This window comes from Colias eurytheme, chromosome 9, assembly GCF_061535395.1.
Source record: "Colias eurytheme isolate Ceu_HAF_F1 chromosome 9, ilColEury1 Martin Lab GWU primary, whole genome shotgun sequence".
Classification (NCBI taxonomy): Eukaryota; Metazoa; Arthropoda; class Insecta; order Lepidoptera; family Pieridae; genus Colias; species Colias eurytheme.
In genome coordinates, this window is record NC_142988.1 from 10,336,812 (window position 1) to 10,356,540 (window position 19,729).

Consider the following 19,729-nt stretch of genomic DNA (forward strand, 5'->3'; position numbering starts at 1 on the left):
AGCTTTAATTATAAATTATAATACTTTTTAATGGGCTTTGATAGAAGTAAAAAATAACTAAGTAAATTCAAAATAATTTTGTAATTTTTTTAGTAATATTCAGTTAATAAGCACACAAGCACACATTCATTATATAAGCATATAACAAAGATTGAGATCTGAATTTAAATCCAAAAACACATATAACCCTTAAAAATTATTCATCAGTATGATGTTGTACCGAATCTTCTTCGGGCACTAAATATTCTTCGTCACATTGAATGCTTTCTGCGCCTGATGTTCTGACTTTTTGTCTGTCCTGTAAGTAATGTTCAAGATATAAATTTGAGAAATTTAAGAGGTACCTTGGATTTAGAGATATTTTTATCGGAAAAGCTAAAATACATAGTATGAAAGTTAAAACTCCTCATGATAAATAAATTTACTATATCTGTTTGATACAATGGCACTGTTAACTATTAATAATAAATTTAAACAACATAATATCGGTTTATTGTTCAATTAATTCATTAATTAGTTCAATTAATTATTATCACAAGATTGAATTGCAATCGAGTCACTGATTTATATGGCAACTACTGCCATCTAGTTAAAAATCGAGATAGCTCTTGGAATACAGTAAAGTAAAGTTTTTAGTTTCATTGTCTTCCGTCACACATTTTTATTTTCGTTTATGTTAAAATGATTTTAAATAGATTCAAACGCTAGATTTTAATTGCCTTTGTAAAGATTTCTTCAGTAGAAAATGACTGTGCGTTGAAAACATATTGGTACTTACTGAGTTTTGCTTTCTGATGGACTTCTTTAGATTGTCAAGACGTTGCTTCTTCTTCCTTTGCAGGAAACCACACTGGAACGATTTTAGGTATTTCAAAATAAAGACCCTACCTATCTACTTAAAAAAATAAGACTATAACTAGGTATATATTACCAGATAAAAAAAATTCACTAACATACTATGATAGACTATGGAGATTGGAGCACAAAATCTCATTCATTCAATTTATATAAGTATATAAATCTATTTGCATAGTTACTTACCCTATAAAGTACATAGCCTATAATGATTATTATAATCAGACCAAATAGAATGGCCAGTAATATGATCCAAAATGATACAGTTTCACGGTAGTAGCAGAGCGTGTTTGTTATGCTGAAAAATAAATAATTAAATTTACAAATTTGTAAATCTCACTGTCCTAATTATTAAGGACTAGATTTATGTATATTTATTATTTACTACACCGACTATTATATTAGGGATTTTTAATGATAGTAACTATTCAGATAAGTACAGCCTATATTATGTATACTTATGAATATTTATTTATATTTAGGCATGTAAGCATTATAAAGGAGAATGGGCATTTTACTATGGAAGTTGGGCCTGAACCCTTGAGTTGGACCAATACACATGAGATATTGTTTTTATAATAGATCATAACACATACATAACGGGAAAAATATATATAAAAAAATAATCAACCGGGTTTTTGTACAGTCACATCAAGTTTTATTTCTTTGTGTATAATATTTTTTGCAATAAATAACTGTTATAAGACAATGACAATATCTTTATGTTACTCCAATTCACTTTCACTTACAAATACGTACTAATCTTAAGCCTTCTAATAACCGAAATACACTAATATTATGTTTTGTAACATGTGCCTATACCGTGTTTATTATAATTCAACGTAGTTAGACGTTTTTTTGTGGTTAAACTCAGTCACTCCAGTGACATTTAGATTTATATTTACTTCACTCGAATTAAAAACACCGTTAATGTGCGCAAAATAAGAGCCAAATAAATAAAACTTTTTGCCTTGACTGTACAAGAACCCGGTTGATTTAATTTTTTTTTTTATTTTTTTCGTAAGGTATGTGTAATGATCTATCACAAAAACAATATTTCGTGTGTATTGGTCTTAGCCCAAGTTTCAGGCCCAATTTGCCCATTCTCCTTTATAAACTACATACATATTAATATTTAAAAACTTCAAATAATTTTTCGCTTACCTGTAAGTTTCTGGCTCATTAAACATCAAAGTTATTTTAGTCGTTAATTCCACGTTTTCTTTATATATTATGTTTTCTGAGAAATAATAAATTTAATAACAGTAAGTATTTTTAATCAAGAATCTACAGAAACATAGGTTAACAATAATTGCATAGACCCCTAGACACCATATAAAATAGAGCTTTTTTATTAATTGTAATATTCATGTAAAAGCACTGACGTTATTATTTAACGAACCATACAGACGCAGGTTATATGGGCACATTTATTTAATTAAAGGTAAAACAAATTTAAGTTAAAATTATGTACTACAAATCTACTACTAGGTACTAAACTTGGTTTATGTACATAGAAAGCTTCCAAACCAAGGAAGAAAGAAAAACTAGTTTCATATTCAACCCACCATTTAACCGTTTATGTAGGTAATTAAATTTTCCTTTAATTAGGTATATTATACAGATATAGGTACTAGTATAATATTATCATAGATAATATAATACTGGTATTATATTACCTATGGTAAAGGTAATAAATGGGGGCTAAGTAATAATTCTTGTTGGTTGGGCTTTTAACCATGGCATCGAAAAATAAAAACATTTTTATTTTCCTTAAAAGGTTCTCATACCTAATCCTTTTGGCAGAACGAACATGCTTATGAAAATTTTAGTCGCTTTATTCCTCCGCAGGTCTCCAATATTACACAATGCTTTTATGACATCTTCAGTACCTTCGTTCGCATTAACGTTACATTTTATTACAGATTTCTCGGTACTTATCTGAAATATTGTTATATAAATTAGTGTAGTTTCATGCTTAAATAAAGAGATAAAAGAAAAAGGTAAAACTCGTTATTATTATTGTAATAATAGTTAAAATATTTTATTATATTATTTTAACCTCAATTGGATTTTCCATCACTTCTAAATATTTTCTTCTCGGTAATACTACTTCACATTTGACGGAAACCCAGTTTGTTGGACCTAAATTACTGATCTGTAACAATATTGATTTTCAGGTTTATAAAGATAAAAAACTAAAATGAATCGATTAGGCTACTTGATATTAACGACTAAATCGAAGTCAGTTTTATGGCTTCTCCTATGACCTATCGGGCCATATAATCCACCACTCTGGCCAAAATCGAGCTTGCTGACATGCCGTCGAACTTTTTAATTCGTGTAAGTATACTGTATATTATAAATAATTATAATCTAGGTGGTTATCACACGACGTTTTATTTCACCGATTGAGGAATGGTGATTTGGGAAGTGTGCAACTGTGCAGCTAAATTGAAAAATAACATCCTCTACCTCTAGTCCCGAACTCTCGACTTTCGAAGTCCGAGATCCTAACCATGAATTTGATTGCACCATCGCTCCTCACCTGGTACTTAATAAAATACGTAGGTACAATACGTGCATAATAGTAAATAGCGACAATTTAGTGACTATTAACTATGCTCTTCCGTATTTTTTCGATGCAATAACTTTATTTTTCCGCAAGAGTGTCCTAATTTTAACTAGAAAATTCTTCACCCTATTTATATTCTGGACACGTTAAACATTTAAATTACGTAATAATAATATAAAACGACAGACGCTAACCGTATAAGAGTGTTGTAGGCGTTTCCCCTCTTCAATTTCCAACGTCGTTATATTAACTGCCCCTTCGACGTTTGTAGCTCTGGTAAAGAAAAAAAATAATATCTTTATTTTTAATAAAAAATTAGTACTTATAACTAAGTATATTAAAACAATAAAAATTTTACGCTTATAATTTAAAATTACGGTCTAGAACTTAACCAGTTGATGCCTTCATTGAAATACTTTTCACATATTTTATTGATAGATATACTTAGGTAGTTATAAATTATAATGTTAGTTAATAATAAAATTTTAAGCATAAGTTAATGTATAGTCATCCAATAATAGGAAAAAGTTTATAAAGTATGCAACTGAAATATAATCGAAATACCACAATACGACACTAATTTTCAGTAGCTATTTAGATTTAATAGGTAACTAAGTAACAAATATTTAAGACATTTGTTGAGTGTGATTGTGACTTCAACTGTATCACGATCCATGATCTATTCGTCGGTTTAGAGGTAAAACTCATTAAGTGACATAATTGATCAAATTCATTAAATTCGTGAAACGGACTCACCAGAGCAATATCTACGCCAAGAAAAAATCATTATGTGTGTATTGTCAGTCATAATGGAGATCCTGTTGAAAAAAAATCCGCAAATGCGACGTATTAAAATATTCGTGGCAGGAAAAATTCAGTCTGTAGATACTGATTTTTACCTGACATGATTATCAAGAACATGAAACAATTGCTGGCAATTAATTCTCAGTAAGTGGATTGGATTGGATGGATTAATTATCAATTTATGGAAGAAAATACAGGCAACCAAAAGCTTAAAACTCGTTGGAGATTGAAATATAAACACAAAATCAAATTCACAAACCTTTGTACGATGATTCCAGTACTGACTGACTCGAGAACGAATGTTTCCTCGTAATGCGTCTTCTCATCTTTGTTACAGTGGTTGTATACATCGTAATCGATTTGAATGGTTTTGTCGTTGCTTGTCAAGTCACTTGTCTCCAAATAAATGTTGGTGATATTCTGTAATATTAATGAGTTGTATTGCTATTATATTATTTTATTAAGGGTGCCCTTTAGTATATCTACTTACTTACAGAATACATAAAAGCGAATAAAAAAAGCGTGTGTCAAAAGTGAAACTTCTTTGGCAAGATTTAAAGATACCAAAATCGTCGCCTTACTCCATGATGTGACGGTATTGCCAATACGTGACCTTGATTTTACTCTCTACGCGCCTAAAGAAGTTTCACATAAAATTTAACTATTTTTAGAGAAATTGATTATATTAAAAAGTGAACTACAAAGGCTACAAAGGCTGAACTATAAAGTGTAAAGATAAAATTAATCACTTTGTCTTCATAGAATAAAAAAAATAATAATAAGCACCATACATATAAAATTTTAAAGACATACCCAGTAATCACCATTTCTTAAGAGCGTCTTCGGCTTACAAACGAGAACATCGTCATCCATTCTTATACAACTAGACGAAGGTTGGAGTATACGTGCGGTATGTACCCGTAACTTGACACACGCTGAGTACGCAGTTTCACCGTCATTGTGAAGATATATCGATACTGTTTCGTTGTCTGATGTCCAAGGTGTATAGGTTTTCCTGTTAAATGACGAATCGTATAAATGTTCATTATATATTGGAACTATTTGTGTTACCTGATGATGATATTTTATTTCTGTATTATTTCTGTAGCCGAAAGCCCACAATGATAAAAGGCTAGAAAGGAGTACCTAGTAAACTGCACCGAAGAAATTATTTTAATGTCGGTAGAGCTTAGAGGTAGAGATATTATCAGTTCGAAAATGCTTAAAAAAATATTATTGATAACACTTAACTAGAACAAATTTGTACGTATAATGCATACCTATGTTTATAGTTTTCAGCATTAAATCACTGAAAAATTACTAATAATTATCTATATTATCTTTCTATTCTAAGTAGCTTTTCGTCCACGCAGTCAAAGGAAATTCCTATGGGAGTGAGATGTTTCACCGCAGTAAAAAGTAGCCTATACCACTCTCTAACCTATATTATCCAGACACGAAAATCATACCTTAGAATCGCTCTGTACGACGTGTATTCTTTTTTTTACTAAAACAAAAAAAAACACCTACCAATTGTCAGAACTAAAAACACAAATAAACACTTGCAAGTTGCATTTCTAATGTTTGTAAGGCAAAATCTTACGGCATCGATGACGTCAATTTTGCAGTAAACGGGTTGCATTCCATACTGCCGCAGTCTGCCGCCCATATAGATCCTAGTGAGAGGAGGATGCTGCGATCACTCAGCATCACTTGAGATGTTCTGTAGTGCTTCGCTGACATTGGATCGTTGACCAGTTCAGCTGATACTTTGTAAGATATCACTTGCTCGTAGTCACCTTCCTGTTAAGAACCTCTATTTAGAAATGAATGACTTTTAAACTATTTAATTTTAAAGAGACTCGCGTAAAGTTTAAGACAAGAAAATGAAGGATTATTATTAAATTGAATTAAATTAATAGGCATCCATTTCCAGTGAGAAATTATATCTACGATGCGTCAATTGGACATTATGAAATTAAGTAAGAATTATTAATGAGGTTACTATACCATGTATGGTAATATAGGTGCCGCTTAATTTATATGATGTCAAATAAATTATTAATGAAACATTTCCAACATTACGTCACATTTGATAAAAATGAAATACAACACGTATTTTATTTTTTCAAATTATCAAAATATCTTTATTTTCTATCATATAATACAATACAAAGGTTTTAGGAAATTAGAAGTATGCTAAATATATACTTACAGCTGGAGTTAAGATTTTGATTCTTCTCGACATCTCAGTGTCATTAGAAGCCAAAGCCACGTTATATGTGTATGTACCGTCAGCACCTGCATCTGCCAACTTTGCATTTGGGTGCATTATCTCTACTTTCACTGCTAGAACTAAAATAATAAATAAAAAAATTTAAATCTCATTAAATACAGTTTCTTTTATTGGCGCGTTCAAAATAAGCGCCAACGATTAATCAATTATTGAAGAGAAACTTCGCGCGTGACATTTTTGCGTTACGCCGTACGCGTGACATTTTTGCGTTACGCCATACTCGTGACATTTTTAAGGTCATAAAGAAGTTTCACTTCTTACGTGTGTTATTGTGTGTCTAGTACACGCATACATTTTTTATAATAGTAGAAATTGAGTGACTATTATCTGATTTAACCCTATGATTATATTATATTATGTTGGAGTAATTAGGATTGGTAGAGATATATATATATATTATTTAATATTTATATTGTTGCTATCTATAAAAAAAATATCACTCACCTGCGTCAATTCGTCCCAAATCACGAGAATAGTTCACATTTAATTTTACTTCAATGTCAAAGGAATTTGCATCTTTAGGTCTCTGAAAAAAAAATAACACAATTAATATTTTTAATATTTAAATTCATCTTCTATGATTACATCATATGACCTTCATACATCATTTCATATATTACCTTTGCAAGTGTATAGTTTGTAGATAAGACGACTGTTATTAATGGTATGCCTCTATATAGTGCAACCATATTACTACGAGGGGCTCCAATCGCCAAACCTTAACAGAAAGGGCATATCCATATCATATCCTTTTTAGACGGCATAATAAGAAAGAAGAAGAAAAAATATTCAATTAAACACACACAATATAAGCAATATGACAAATATATACAAATTTTTATGACATTTACCTACGCTGCACGTGCTACGTGCTACGCTACGTAGAGCACTTAAAATTTAAAAATAAAAAATTCATATAAAAAGCAGCGAAACAAAATAAACATTATTGGTAAATTATATTTATCTTGTTTTTAAATCTCTTGTAATACGTATTTTTTTAAATTTGAATTTTCGATCATTTACTTTTTTATTATAAATCACGTAGAATATTCGTATAGGATAAGGTATTTACTTGATTAATAAGGCAGGTAACTATTTGAACTTTTATCAAGTCTGGCTTTTATAATATCTAACATTCATTCATCTAAAGTTTCATTACTTTTAGAATTTTCTGTTCAAGCGTAGGTACCTAGGGTTCAAAATTGATGCATTTTCAGCATTGTATAGAACATGTATTAATTACCTAATAAAAAGTTTCAAACATACCATCACACCCGTTCAATGTAAAATCATCTAACGTAGAGAGACTCAAACCAAAAGTGTACATGGTGTCTGGTGGTTCTATCCTTTGCGCCCACGAGTGGCCGGCGAGTAAACCTGCGCCAGTGTATATGTATACTGCTCCTTGCCCATCGTTTTCATATGGAGCTGAGATCGCCACTTCTGTTTGTTAAGAAATTTATAACTATAACTAGGACAGTCCTGAATACAAACATTTCATAAAAATCGGTAAAGCCCGTGAAGGGTTTGATAATATGACTTGACATCATAGATTTTCATGTCATAAGATTTTTTTTGTAATAGAATGTATGATATATTACATCGTAAAGTAACTTTAATATAAGTAATATTATGTGCTCAAAATAAGGGCCACTTCTGTATTTCTTTATTATTAAGACATACATTAAAAACACGTTTTTAAAATTTGTAAATCATCGGCATTATTTATATTGAAACCATACCATCAAGTCCGTCGTCGTCCATATCTCCTACACTAGCTATTGCTGCCCCGAAGTAGCCTGCATTCGACACTCCTGTTATAATTCTATGTAACTTCAATATCTGAAATCATTACAAATATATCAAATATGTTACTGTGTTGTTACGTTTTTGTGTCGGTATTAATCGGTTTTCCGGCATTTTTAAACATTATCTACTCATTGCTTCGCTCATATTGATCTTAGCATGATTTTTTTTGCGCTACTAAAAAGTTATAGTTAAATTTTCTTATAAAAATTGGAAGAAGCAGAAGATTCAACGTCAAGAATTTGTAATTACACAAATGCAGCTTCTAATAGACACATTTATCTAACATCAATAATAGAAACGTAACATCTACATGTAATCCTGGTTTTAATCAACTGCTAAATAATAAAATTCCGAAGACATCTAGGCAATACAATATTTACTATTATATACAGCAACTTACATTCCAACCCATATTGTAATAAGAATTATCTTTTACGTGTTGAGTTCAATAGGCTCTCTACTTCCAATACATATTAGCTTCAGCAACTACTTATTTCATACTTTAAGCCTAAAAAGTTCTATTTTGCACATTCCAATAATAATAAATTAATATAACATGCTAAAAAATATAACATGCTTAAGATAACATGCTATTATGAGTCTAGGTACTCACTACTCATCTTTGAGAATTAATATTTCCTGGTGGTAGTCATTTTTGTCACGAATACATCGATCAAGGACAAACGCATCCATGGATTCACGTACACTTTTTTCACATGTGCAGTGCATGAGCCGTATTTAAATAAAAGAGTAAGTTTTATTTCCCCAAAAAAGAGGACAAAACATTATCTTATATGTATTATCATCAAAATCTCATATTTTTTTAAATAGTACATTTATGTATCTGCATTCGTTAATGTAATATTATACTTACTTACTTTAATTTCTTTTTCTCTACATTGCTTTTATGTATTATATTATGTTGGTGGTTACGCCTAATAAATTACCTAATAGATATATAGATATCCTTTGATTCTATCCTAGATATTTATTTCAACTTACATTAGCACCATACTCCGGCGTATACAAATACACGGCCCCAACATCATAGCTTCTTGCTTTGGTCGTGTGTGTCGGCGCGCCAACCAGCAGGCACGACCGTGGTCCTCCGAGGTTGGCCACTGCCAGGACCGCGCCAAACATCGACCCGACTTCGCCGTCAGAGATTGACCCTACTTCTAGAGTGCCTTCGAAGAAAAATATCTGGAAGACGCGACAAAACATATTACCTATGTTACTTTTAAATTTTGACATAGCAAGATTAGACCAGTGCCGATAATTTTTGAAACAAAAAAAATCGCAGTAGGATGTTACCCATTAGAAAAGGAGGAAAATATGATAAAATATGAAAATATGGAAAAATAAATTACGATCAATTCGAGTTTGGGAAGTGGGAGGGGGGAGCTTTTAAGAGAAAAAAATGGTTTCTCTCGATTTCCGACAAAACTACAAGTCCTACGGAAAAAAGTTCAATGGCAAAGTTGTAGGTAATAAAAAGATCTACAACGTACTAAAAATTTTTTCACATAACCTCAAAATTTAGGTGAAAAATTCAAATAACCAAGTTTTTGGTTTTTTATTTTTATCTTAAAAGCTCCCCCCCTCCCACTTCCCGAACTCGGATTGACCGTAATTTATTTTTCCTTACATTTTTATCATATTTTCCTCCTTTTCTAATGGGTTTCATCCTACTGCGATTTTTTTAAGGTTTTTATCATTTTGGACGGGATTGGCACTGGTCTAGACTTACTGTATACAATTTTAGTATGGATTGTATAAACTAATACATGTTTTGATTAAGCTTAAAATCTTAGTTTAAAATATTGTTTATTAACGAAAGTAAATGTATGATAAAAAATTGTTTTATACTATGTAGTGATGTAATCATTAAAGCCACACCATTCCTTGACCGTATTCCCCGTACGTAGAGCTTATTGCAAGCGCCGAAAATTCGTTTGAGAAGAATTTACCATTTACTATACTGTACCCTAAAAACAAAGATTATATTAAAAATTAGATATAAAATGGAAAAAAATATTACAAAATGTCACAAAATTTATTTATTAAAAATTTATTAAGTAAATAATAAAATTTATTTTTATTGTAAATATATTTTATAATAATTATTATATCTTTTACTGTTAGAACTTACCAAAATTAAAAGCCTTTTGTTGGATATCGTAGAGTCTGTACTTCTTGAAATAACTATTTTCTTTAATGGAAAGAGCTAGTACGTTACCTATAATAAAATATTCTTGGTTACTAAAACGTTGTATAAAATAATATGGAGCAGAAATTTAAAATTATTACAAAAATAATAACTAATTCATTAATTCATAGTGATAAGAAAAGTTTATTAAAACCAAATATATATTAATTGTTTACTAACCGTAGAAAATAGGATTGTTTAGGTAGATATCTTCGTCCATATAAATGCTCCAGCCGTAGCCATCAAGACCTGTGTCTAAAAATAAGAATTATTAATAGGTAAAAGCTTTATAATATATGAACTAGATATTTCGGTTTAATTGCATTCAAATGCTTTATAAATATAAATTTATAAAGAATAGAAAAAATTCGATCGCTCTGGCGGGTCATGAGTGGCTGAATTGGTCAGGCATCCGCCCCGGTTTGGCGCGAAAGGATGCGGGTTCGAGTCCAGCCTCGTGATCGATTTTTTTCTATTCTTTATAAATTTATATATAATATATGAACTAGTTTTGCCGCTCGGTTTCCCCCGCGGGCAAAATCGGTATTTTTACAGCTCATGTGTCATCACACATACATACCTATAACTTAACAGTTATGCTACTAAACACTACTTTGTTCTCTTTCTTAACTCCTCTACTACTACAGTAGTAGTAGTAGGATTAGTAAATCCTCGCAAACTTTTGCATTTATAATAAACTATGATATAAAAGGATTTAAATCGGATCAATAAGAAGTTTCATTTAAGTATTTAATAAAATTATTTGTACTTACTATAAGCGGATTGTTCAACAGATATTATGTCTATTTGGTTTTGTGACTCAAAGATACACTTGCTCACCCGAGTATCTAAAAAACAACAGTAATAAAACAAATCTTTATTTGACCTTTTGTTGTAAAATTTTAGATATAAGCCTCTGGCTCTCTTGGTAGACATAGCCTGTGTTAAGAGAGCCAGTCCCTTCCCTTAATAATATAATAATATTACTATATCGCTAAAATATTAATAAACAAATGAAAAATATTTATAATTATGAATACATATTTCGTAAATATTTACAAACTAGCTTTCCGCCCGCGGCTTTGCCCGCGTTTTCAAAGAAAAACCCGCGTACTTCCCGTTCCCGTGGGATTTCCGGGATAAAACCTATCCTATGTGTTAATCTAAGTTACCCTCTATATGTGTGCTTAATTTCATTGTAATAGGTTCAGTAGTATTTGCGTGAACGAGTAACAAACATAAGTACATAATATACACATCCATCCTCACAAACTTTCGCATTTATAATATTAGTAGGATTTAATCATTTTTTTAATATCGTGATTCGTGAAAAGTAAAACTTATTCCCAGATTCACTATATTTGTGTACCCAATTTCATTAAAATTGGTTCAGTAGAATAGACTTGAAAACGTACCTAACAGACAGATGAGCTACTTTGCCAACTATAAGAAATATCAGTATTGATTTTTGTACAATGAATACCTACTAAAATGTATATCAAATTATTATAAAGAAAACGAACTTACTATAATAGTCGGCTGATCGAGGAGCACAGGTCTGAAAATATATTAAGAATTAGAACCTCATAAAAATTGTACTTCGTGAAGGTTAATATTGACTCACTATAAAATTCGTAGAATTCGTTTGTATGCTAGCTCCCAACCAATAGTAGTCTTGGCTGCTTTGATCTGTAACAAAATTGATGGTGAAATTATACTATATTACTCAATTATATTTATATTATAAATAAAAATTGTATATTCAGCTTGACTTTTTTACAGATAAGATGTTTTCAGTTCGACGTAACTTTGTAATGACGAATATGTTTATTAAAAGTTATTTATTTAAAAGGTTGGTTGGTAGTGGGCCTGTCTACCAAGCCAGAGGTCAAGGCTTCGAATCCCACCCGGATCAAATATTTGTGTACTACTAAATGTATGGGAGTGTTTATTGTAACTTTTTTGGATATTTCTCGTTTTATTTTTTAAATGTTGTTATTGTCATTTTACTCATTAGTAAACGGCTTTCGATATCAGTTTAAAGTTTTTTGATATCTACGGAATAATCGCCTGTGCACACTTAACGATTACACCCTGTATGTTATGTTATATGTATGTTTATGAGCCATCTGGTTTCCATTACACTAGTGAAAGCTTAGTATGGGTTCAGTTTTTGCCGTGTGTGAAAATTGTCCTGAAATATTTTTTTATTATTTACTTATTTATTATATTCTATTAAATCCAGGGTCTCTATCTTATTCAATATCATTGATTGTAATGATATGACTTCATGCTAAAAGCTGTATGGTATATTTAAAAGGAGAAGTAACTAAGTTATGTACGTACGCTAAATTATAATTTCAAATAATAACAATAAACCAAATTACCATGTGTCAGAGGAACAGGTAGTGGTCTTACAACCCCATCATCTAATTCGGCTCTAAATATTTGCCCAATGTTATCTGCTGTTGGTGCACTTATTATTAAACTGGAATACATAGTGAAAAATATTAGTAATCGGTCAAATTTAGGTAGGTTTAATTTAGAAATACGACTAATACATACCTACAATTTTAAATACGATCAATTTAAATAATAAAATTGTATAACTGATGGATAAGTAATTTTTACGTCATAGTGTGTAATCTTTTTTTTACGCCAATACATATTTCGTTATTGGATATAGTTAATTCATATCATAATAAAGAAAAAAATCATAATATTCTGTATTAATTGTTTTCTCAATTAAAATTTTAAAATTTAGAAATTAAATCGACATTAATATTAGTAACATAAATATTGTTATCTCATAGAGGAGACATAATTAAAAAAAATACAAAAGCTCTACACCAAAGTCTTTAAGACGAAATAAAATAACACTTACTGTCTCATACTCTTCTGGTATGCAATACTGTATCCAAAGAGAGAGTCTGCTGGTAATGTCATTTCCTTTGGTGGAGATAGAATACGTACACTAGGCTTGTGAAAGTATCCGTTGATTTGTATAAATATACATGACACTAAATATAATAATATGGCTGAAAATAGATACACAATAGTCATAATTTTAGTGCACTTTATTAATATTTTTAAATAATATAGAGTTATTATTATTTACATTACAAGTAGAAAGAAAACTTACATTTCATCTTAAATAGCTTAATAATGTTTTATTATGGTTTTATAATAACTTATTCTTCGCTTATTTGTATAAATCCTGATATAGAACTGAAGTAATTAGGTATTTAGTTCAATAATATTTTCCTTAATGGAATTACCAGTGCAGGCGTAAGGGAAGATGATTTAAGTACATACATTAATTTGATGTCCTTAAATTGTGTCATTGTTATTTTGCTTATACATCTTAATATATATAAATCTCGTGTCACAATGTTTGTCCTCAATGGACTCCTAAACCACTTACCTAACCGATTATAATAAAATTCGCACACCATGTGCAGTTCGATCCAACTTGAGAGATAGGATAGCTTAAAGCACAAAGCGGGCGAAGTCGCGGGCGGAAAGCTAGTATATGATATTTATTATTTATAAATACATTTTTCCAAGATTCTTTTTATAAATTGAAGTTTATTTTTTTTATTGACACGTTGAACACAGGAGTTAAACTATCCCACTTCTGATGTAAGAAACAAAAAGCGAGGTCGGGTCAAATATTAGTTTGAATGTAATAAGAATGTACTGCGATTCTACACAGCTACCTAATTGATGTAGGTAGTTGATAACAAAACGCAGCTAGTCAACGACTATTAGTAAAGTGAGGGTAGTTGGGTCGAACGTCGTATAAACAGCGTCCGAGCCCCTAGGCACGATTCGTACGAATGCGCCACGAGTCAAAGGAACGCACAGTGTAAGGAAATCGCAATCTAGCGGGATTTAATTCAAAATTTGAACTTTGATTTATCTAGCATTTATTGATGTCTATTTATTCCTTAGCTACTACGTAATAGGACAGCTTATTTTTTTATTATGTAGGAAGGTCAACGTTAATATGAAAAATGTTTATATCGGCAGCAAAACGGAGTCACACTCACTGCGTGTTTTCCAGTGTTAATTTGTGCCAATTCCGTTTACTTATTACGAAGCGATTATTAAGTCAATAGTGTTTTTTACTTTATTTATTATAGTGTTAGTGTTTAATACGTAAGTACATACACATTTTGTTTGATTTATAATAGGCAATAATAGGCAAAACCAACCATTTCTGTTAGGACACGAAATATACTTCGATTTATTTAGATTTTAAATTCATTGGACCCGAAAACACATTATATAGCATAATATAGCCAAGTGTATACCATCACAGTAAAGCTGATGATTTAAACTAACTGATGCAACTCAAAAATTTTGCGCTTTTTTGCAGCACCCATACATTTTTTTTCAATTTTCAGCATGGCTATCGAAATAACGAAAATGAAAATTTTCGAAATTTGATCATCTAATAGTAATCAATTTGACGAAGATTTTTCATTTTTTATGTGGTATTATCCTCGTGTAACTTATTATGGATTTTAGAAAAATAAAATCAAGGGTTTGTTGAGAGCATTATGCCAACAAATTGAAGTCAAATCGACTACATGCCATCGTCATCGGGGTCGTTTTTTTTAGAAAAAAATGTGATTTGGTTAAAAACAACTTTTTCGCCTGAAAGTGTTTTACTAACTATAAAAACACTTATTATAACCTATTTCAATTAAACTTAATAATTTCCGTATCATCAGAATTAAATCCCGCTAGATTGCGATTTCCTTACACTGTGGAACGTGGCAATTTATAGTATGCGACAGCTAAGCATGTTCGGACAGGAAACAGTGACAACTACTCTATTAACTATCTCTATTAACTATCCACAAAAATATTAAATCAAAAGTTACGTCTAACAACATGTATATTTTATTATCTAAAATCTATACTAATATTATAAAGCTGAAGACTTTGTTTGTTTGAACACGCTAATCTCAGGAACTAGGTACTGGTCCGATTTGAAAAATTCTTTCGGTGTTAGATAGCCCCTTTATTGAGGAAGGCTTATCATCACGATAAGACCAACAGGAACGGAGCCAAGCGGGTGAAACCGCGGAGCACAGCTAGTTTTAAATATTTGTTATTTTGGACTCTTAACGCCGGCACTGTATTTATTTCAACACATTTCGTTGGCAATGACATATCAATATTAATAATATAAACAATTCTGACTTATTTGTAAGAGAATTCGTGAAATTTAAGTACAAGTATAAGTTTAGACCAAAGTGCAGACGTAATAACAGAATGTTTCACGAAAATTACTAAACTACACAATGATTTTATTTATTTATTTTTGTTTAAAAATAGTGATGTGTTAAGTGTGTCATAACACAAAAGCAATTAAACAAAATTTTATGACTTGTTGAATTTCCTTAGAATAATTTTAGAGACCATAATATCTAGACCGAAATAAGAAAAAAAAAATGTGTGCGTACACTACTGTACACACGTAAGAAGTGATACTTCTTTATGACCTTATTTTTCAAAAAATAATTTACTAAATGCAACTTTACAGAAATACGTCGAATCACGCGTGGTAGGGATAAGAAAAAGATGGCGCGTAACGGAAAAATGTCGCACGCGTAACGAAAAAATGTTACACTAAATTTTTTCCCAACCCAAGTTTCACTTCAAAAAAACACGTTGTCTCAAACTTGTAAAACGCGAGTTTAGTGCTTTTGACTCTATTATAAGATTTATTACTAGGCCAGGGAAGTAATCAAGGTAAAATAAACTCCATATTAGTATATATATCAAAACAAATAATTTTTGTCATGATGATGAGGAAAATTTACTCTAACAGTCAAAGTATATTGTTATCTGTGTTAATTAAAACATAATTATTTTAATTAATGAACCTACAGTGTATATTTAGATACGTTCATAAACATTCTGTGAAAATCAATATTTTTGTAATTACAATTTCTGGACTGATTTTGGAGGTGAACTCCGATTATGTACCACCAAAAATAACTTTTAGAATGTTTTCAATAAAAAAAATCTATATCCTGTTTCGAGATTATTTTTCCATAAAACAAAACTAATTAATAGAGAGTTTTTCATTTAAAAAAGTTTTTCAGTTTACAGTTTCCATTAACTAAAAAAGTGTTGACACTTCAAATAAGATTGCTATTAATAGGTAATAAATTGGCAAAAGTATAATAAATTGTCCGATAGCATCTGGAGATCTTTCCAGAAGGCCTTAGGTCTTATTTAAATAAATGATTGGGTCGTTTTATAGCCAGCAGATTTAGTAGCTTTGGACGCCAATAAAATCTCTTTCAATATGCAGTATCAGTTTCAATGTGGTCATTTATTACGATTTTCTATTAAAACATTTGCTTCTTTTGTTATCAGTCGTAAAGGAGACTATTTTTTGTGGGCCCACCAAGACTCGGTAACGTATAGTCATAAAAAAAACGTGTAAAAATATAAAATTATATTATGAATTTTGTAACTTCGTTGTTTTACAAACGAAACCGGAATCATAAAATCGAATTAAAAAGCCTTATTTTGATATCATCCCTGCTGCTGCTGTAGTGCTGTCTACAAACCAAAAACAATGGCCAACATTAAAAAAAACTGGAACGAAACGTTTTTATCGAGAGAATGAAAATAAAACCAAAAAGCGAAAAAAATTGCCTTCAATAAACCACTTTAGAAACTGTTTTTATTATTATTTATATGGAAGAATATGATTGATAGCGATTTTAAATCCTGTCATTTATCAAATAAAACAATTTGCTTCTACTCAGCTAAAAAAATCCGTGTAACGAAACGTTATATCTACGTAAGTATTGGCTGCTTTGACGGAATATTATGTCAGATTCCTCCTGTCGTAGCCCCCTGCGTCAATGTTTGCAATGACTGTAAACAATGTTTTTTTTACCTATTTAAAAATGATATTGCTACAACTTAAGAGCGTTTAATATTACAATTGAACATGAATAATAAAATAGCTGTGCAAATGGATACCTATCCTAATATTATGTACCTACTCCTAGTCATAAAATATCACGTAGGTACCTAAATACCTACATACCTACTTAAGGTGATGAATTAATTTTTCTAACATTTACGGCCCTTTTTAAACCTTCGTAATTTTTATATTATTAAAGTTGTCGTGATGAAAATTCTTGACAAGAAAGTTCAATAGTAACACAATACGTCTACCGTTTTAGAAACATGATTCCATGATATTTTCTCGATAGAAAAAAAATACAAAGTTCTCATTGTTATTTTTTTTTAATCTCTGGTATCTTCAAAATAACAAACGTAAAGTTACGACTTTTTGGATATTAACTATAAAATATACAACCTATACGTCTACCGTGTTAGAATTTTGAAATATGCGATGGTTTTGAAATAAACAAGAAATACTTGAAATTAGCGCCTGACCAGCCAATATAGCGAGAGCCGCCCTGTACCTTCCTACCCCGATCGCTGCACGAGTCATTCCCGCTACGGCCGTCACACGGGGAACTTGTGTCGCTTGCGCAATCGTAAAAAAGGGTGACAACACGATAAGACAAAATGAGACAAATGGGGACAATAAAGAAAATAAGAAGAAGAAACATAAAGGTTGGAGGAAAAAGAATGCTTACAATTGGAACAAATTAATGAAGTAAGTTGGTTTTATTTTAAATTTGATGATAATTGTATTATAGACGATGTTTGATATGTACCCCTGTTTTAAGTACATAACGAATGTGTAAGATTTTTTCATTTATAGCATAAATAATCTTTTCAGAAATCCGGAATCCAGAAGGAAAATAAACCCACTCATTGTTCACAATGTGAACCCACTCCTTCGTAAGTACCTTTATTCAGTCAAAAATGTATGTTATCAACGCTCTACTGGTTTTATCGCGTGATTCCATTTTTAGCAAAAAGCAACAAAGTGCAAAGAAATAAAAAATCATGGTGAACTTAGTGGAAGTATGGTGGACGTAATATGGAATTATGGAACAGGAGCTCGTTGGAGTAGTATTATATTTTAAAAAAATACGAAAAAATTTCAAGAATTTCTTAGTAGGTGGTAGATAAGTATGTTGTATAAAGAATTTGATGTTGATATTTATTTCATTTATACTTACTATACCTGTGCGGGAAATTGCTTAGTACTAAAACCGGTTTATATTCATATTTACATAGTAATGTGAGTTTTCATTTCGAAAAATTTTGTGTTAGTATATTAAATTGAGTTCCTGGGTGATCTGGAAACACAATTGGGCCCGGAGGATGGCGCTGCAGTCACTCCTCCTAATCACATGAACCGATTTGGATGAATATTTGTGTGCACATTTTATTGTTGTGGGATGATTGGTTGATTCGTTTTCACATTAGCTAATATTATGTGTTTTTGTTGTTAGAAAGTAAACTTAATTTAATGTTTATAATACATTATTATTGGTATAAATAAGCCAGTGTTCGTCTCACATTGCTGTACCTGCCTACCTATCCTACCAGGGCCTAACTTTGTTCTGGCTATTTTATTTTGATTATTTGTAATGAATAATTACAATTATAATAGAGTGCAAAAAATAAATACATGCGTCAATATATTTTGTGTTTTTTTTAAACAATTTTTTTATTTAAAAAAATGTCATTCCGACCGCGGCTTTGCCCGCGTGGAATTAGGTTATATCGTGAATCCTGTTTTATCCCACAGAAGTGTTCAGTTCGGATAAAAAGTATCCTATGTGTAAATCCAGGCAATTAGCTATATTTTATCAAAATTGGTAATGTAGTCTTGACGTGATTAAGTAACAACTAACAAAAAAATATACAAATTAACATCCAAAGTTTCGCATCAGTTTTACTGTATTAGCGATATCTTCCACTCTTGACTTTGACTGAGAAGAATTAGGGTTTATAACTTCTTTCAGAAATAGTACCTTTCATTTCTGGGCATGATGTAATATCTACGTCAGCATCAAATTCTATCTAAATCAATTCAGTAGTCCGCGTAATTAGGTACCATTTCATTTTTTCAGAGTAACAATATTTTTTGTTATTTTAAAGATTATTTATAACCTGTATTATTTTGTAATAAAGTAAACATTACGAAATAATAATAATTAATAATTATTAATAATGTCTAAGTAGTTGTTAAAAAGAAGATAATTTTGTGTTTATA

The 19,729-nt window shown here is 30.6% G+C and overlaps 2 protein-coding genes across 2 annotated transcripts; one reads left to right on the plus strand and one right to left on the minus strand.

Moving 5' to 3' along the window:
• Positions 1 to 123: 123 nt before the first annotated feature.
• On the minus strand, positions 124 to 13,765 carry LOC149906089 (integrin alpha-5-like). Its single transcript, XM_090105645.1, has 25 exons — positions 13,691 to 13,765; positions 13,433 to 13,586; positions 12,936 to 13,036; positions 12,173 to 12,237; positions 12,076 to 12,106; positions 11,322 to 11,396; positions 10,729 to 10,803; positions 10,492 to 10,578; positions 10,239 to 10,327; positions 9,342 to 9,542; positions 8,273 to 8,372; positions 7,797 to 7,973; positions 7,151 to 7,248; positions 6,975 to 7,056; positions 6,450 to 6,589; positions 5,838 to 6,037; positions 5,048 to 5,249; positions 4,494 to 4,654; positions 3,625 to 3,703; positions 2,918 to 3,013; positions 2,646 to 2,796; positions 2,020 to 2,095; positions 1,042 to 1,153; positions 779 to 850; positions 124 to 298 (listed from the first exon to the last, which is right to left on the minus strand). Exons 1-25 carry the CDS (start codon positions 13,695 to 13,697, stop codon positions 197 to 199), a joined length of 2,733 nt encoding a protein of 910 aa, XP_089961771.1. The 5' UTR covers positions 13,698 to 13,765; the 3' UTR covers positions 124 to 196.
• Positions 13,766 to 16,367: 2,602 nt separating this feature from the next.
• Positions 16,368 to 19,154, plus strand: LOC149906090 (uncharacterized). Its single transcript, XM_090105265.1, has 4 exons — positions 16,368 to 16,398; positions 18,001 to 18,214; positions 18,341 to 18,402; positions 18,477 to 19,154. The coding sequence occupies exons 1-4, from the start codon at positions 16,368 to 16,370 to the stop codon at positions 18,515 to 18,517; spliced, it is 348 nt and encodes a 115-aa protein (XP_089961391.1). The 3' UTR covers positions 18,518 to 19,154.
• Positions 19,155 to 19,729: the final 575 nt, after the last annotated feature.

Excerpts from the sequence above, each read along its gene's own strand:
- LOC149906089 (XM_090105645.1), bottom strand. Across the intron at positions 3,704-4,493 it reads ACTGGAATCATCGTACAAAG|AGCTACAAACGTCGAAGGGG; the intron begins GTTTGTGAATTT and ends TTTCTTTACCAG. Across the intron at positions 3,014-3,624 it reads GCCTACAACACTCTTATACG|ATCAGTAATTTAGGTCCAAC; the intron begins GTTAGCGTCTGT and ends ATATTGTTACAG.
- LOC149906090 (XM_090105265.1), top strand. The coding sequence starts at position 16,368 with ATGATGAGGAAAATTTACTCTAACAGTCAAA. Across the intron at positions 16,399-18,000 it reads AATTTACTCTAACAGTCAAA|CGAGAGCCGCCCTGTACCTT; the intron begins GTATATTGTTAT and ends CAGCCAATATAG. Across the intron at positions 18,403-18,476 it reads CAATGTGAACCCACTCCTTC|CAAAAAGCAACAAAGTGCAA; the intron begins GTAAGTACCTTT and ends TTCCATTTTTAG.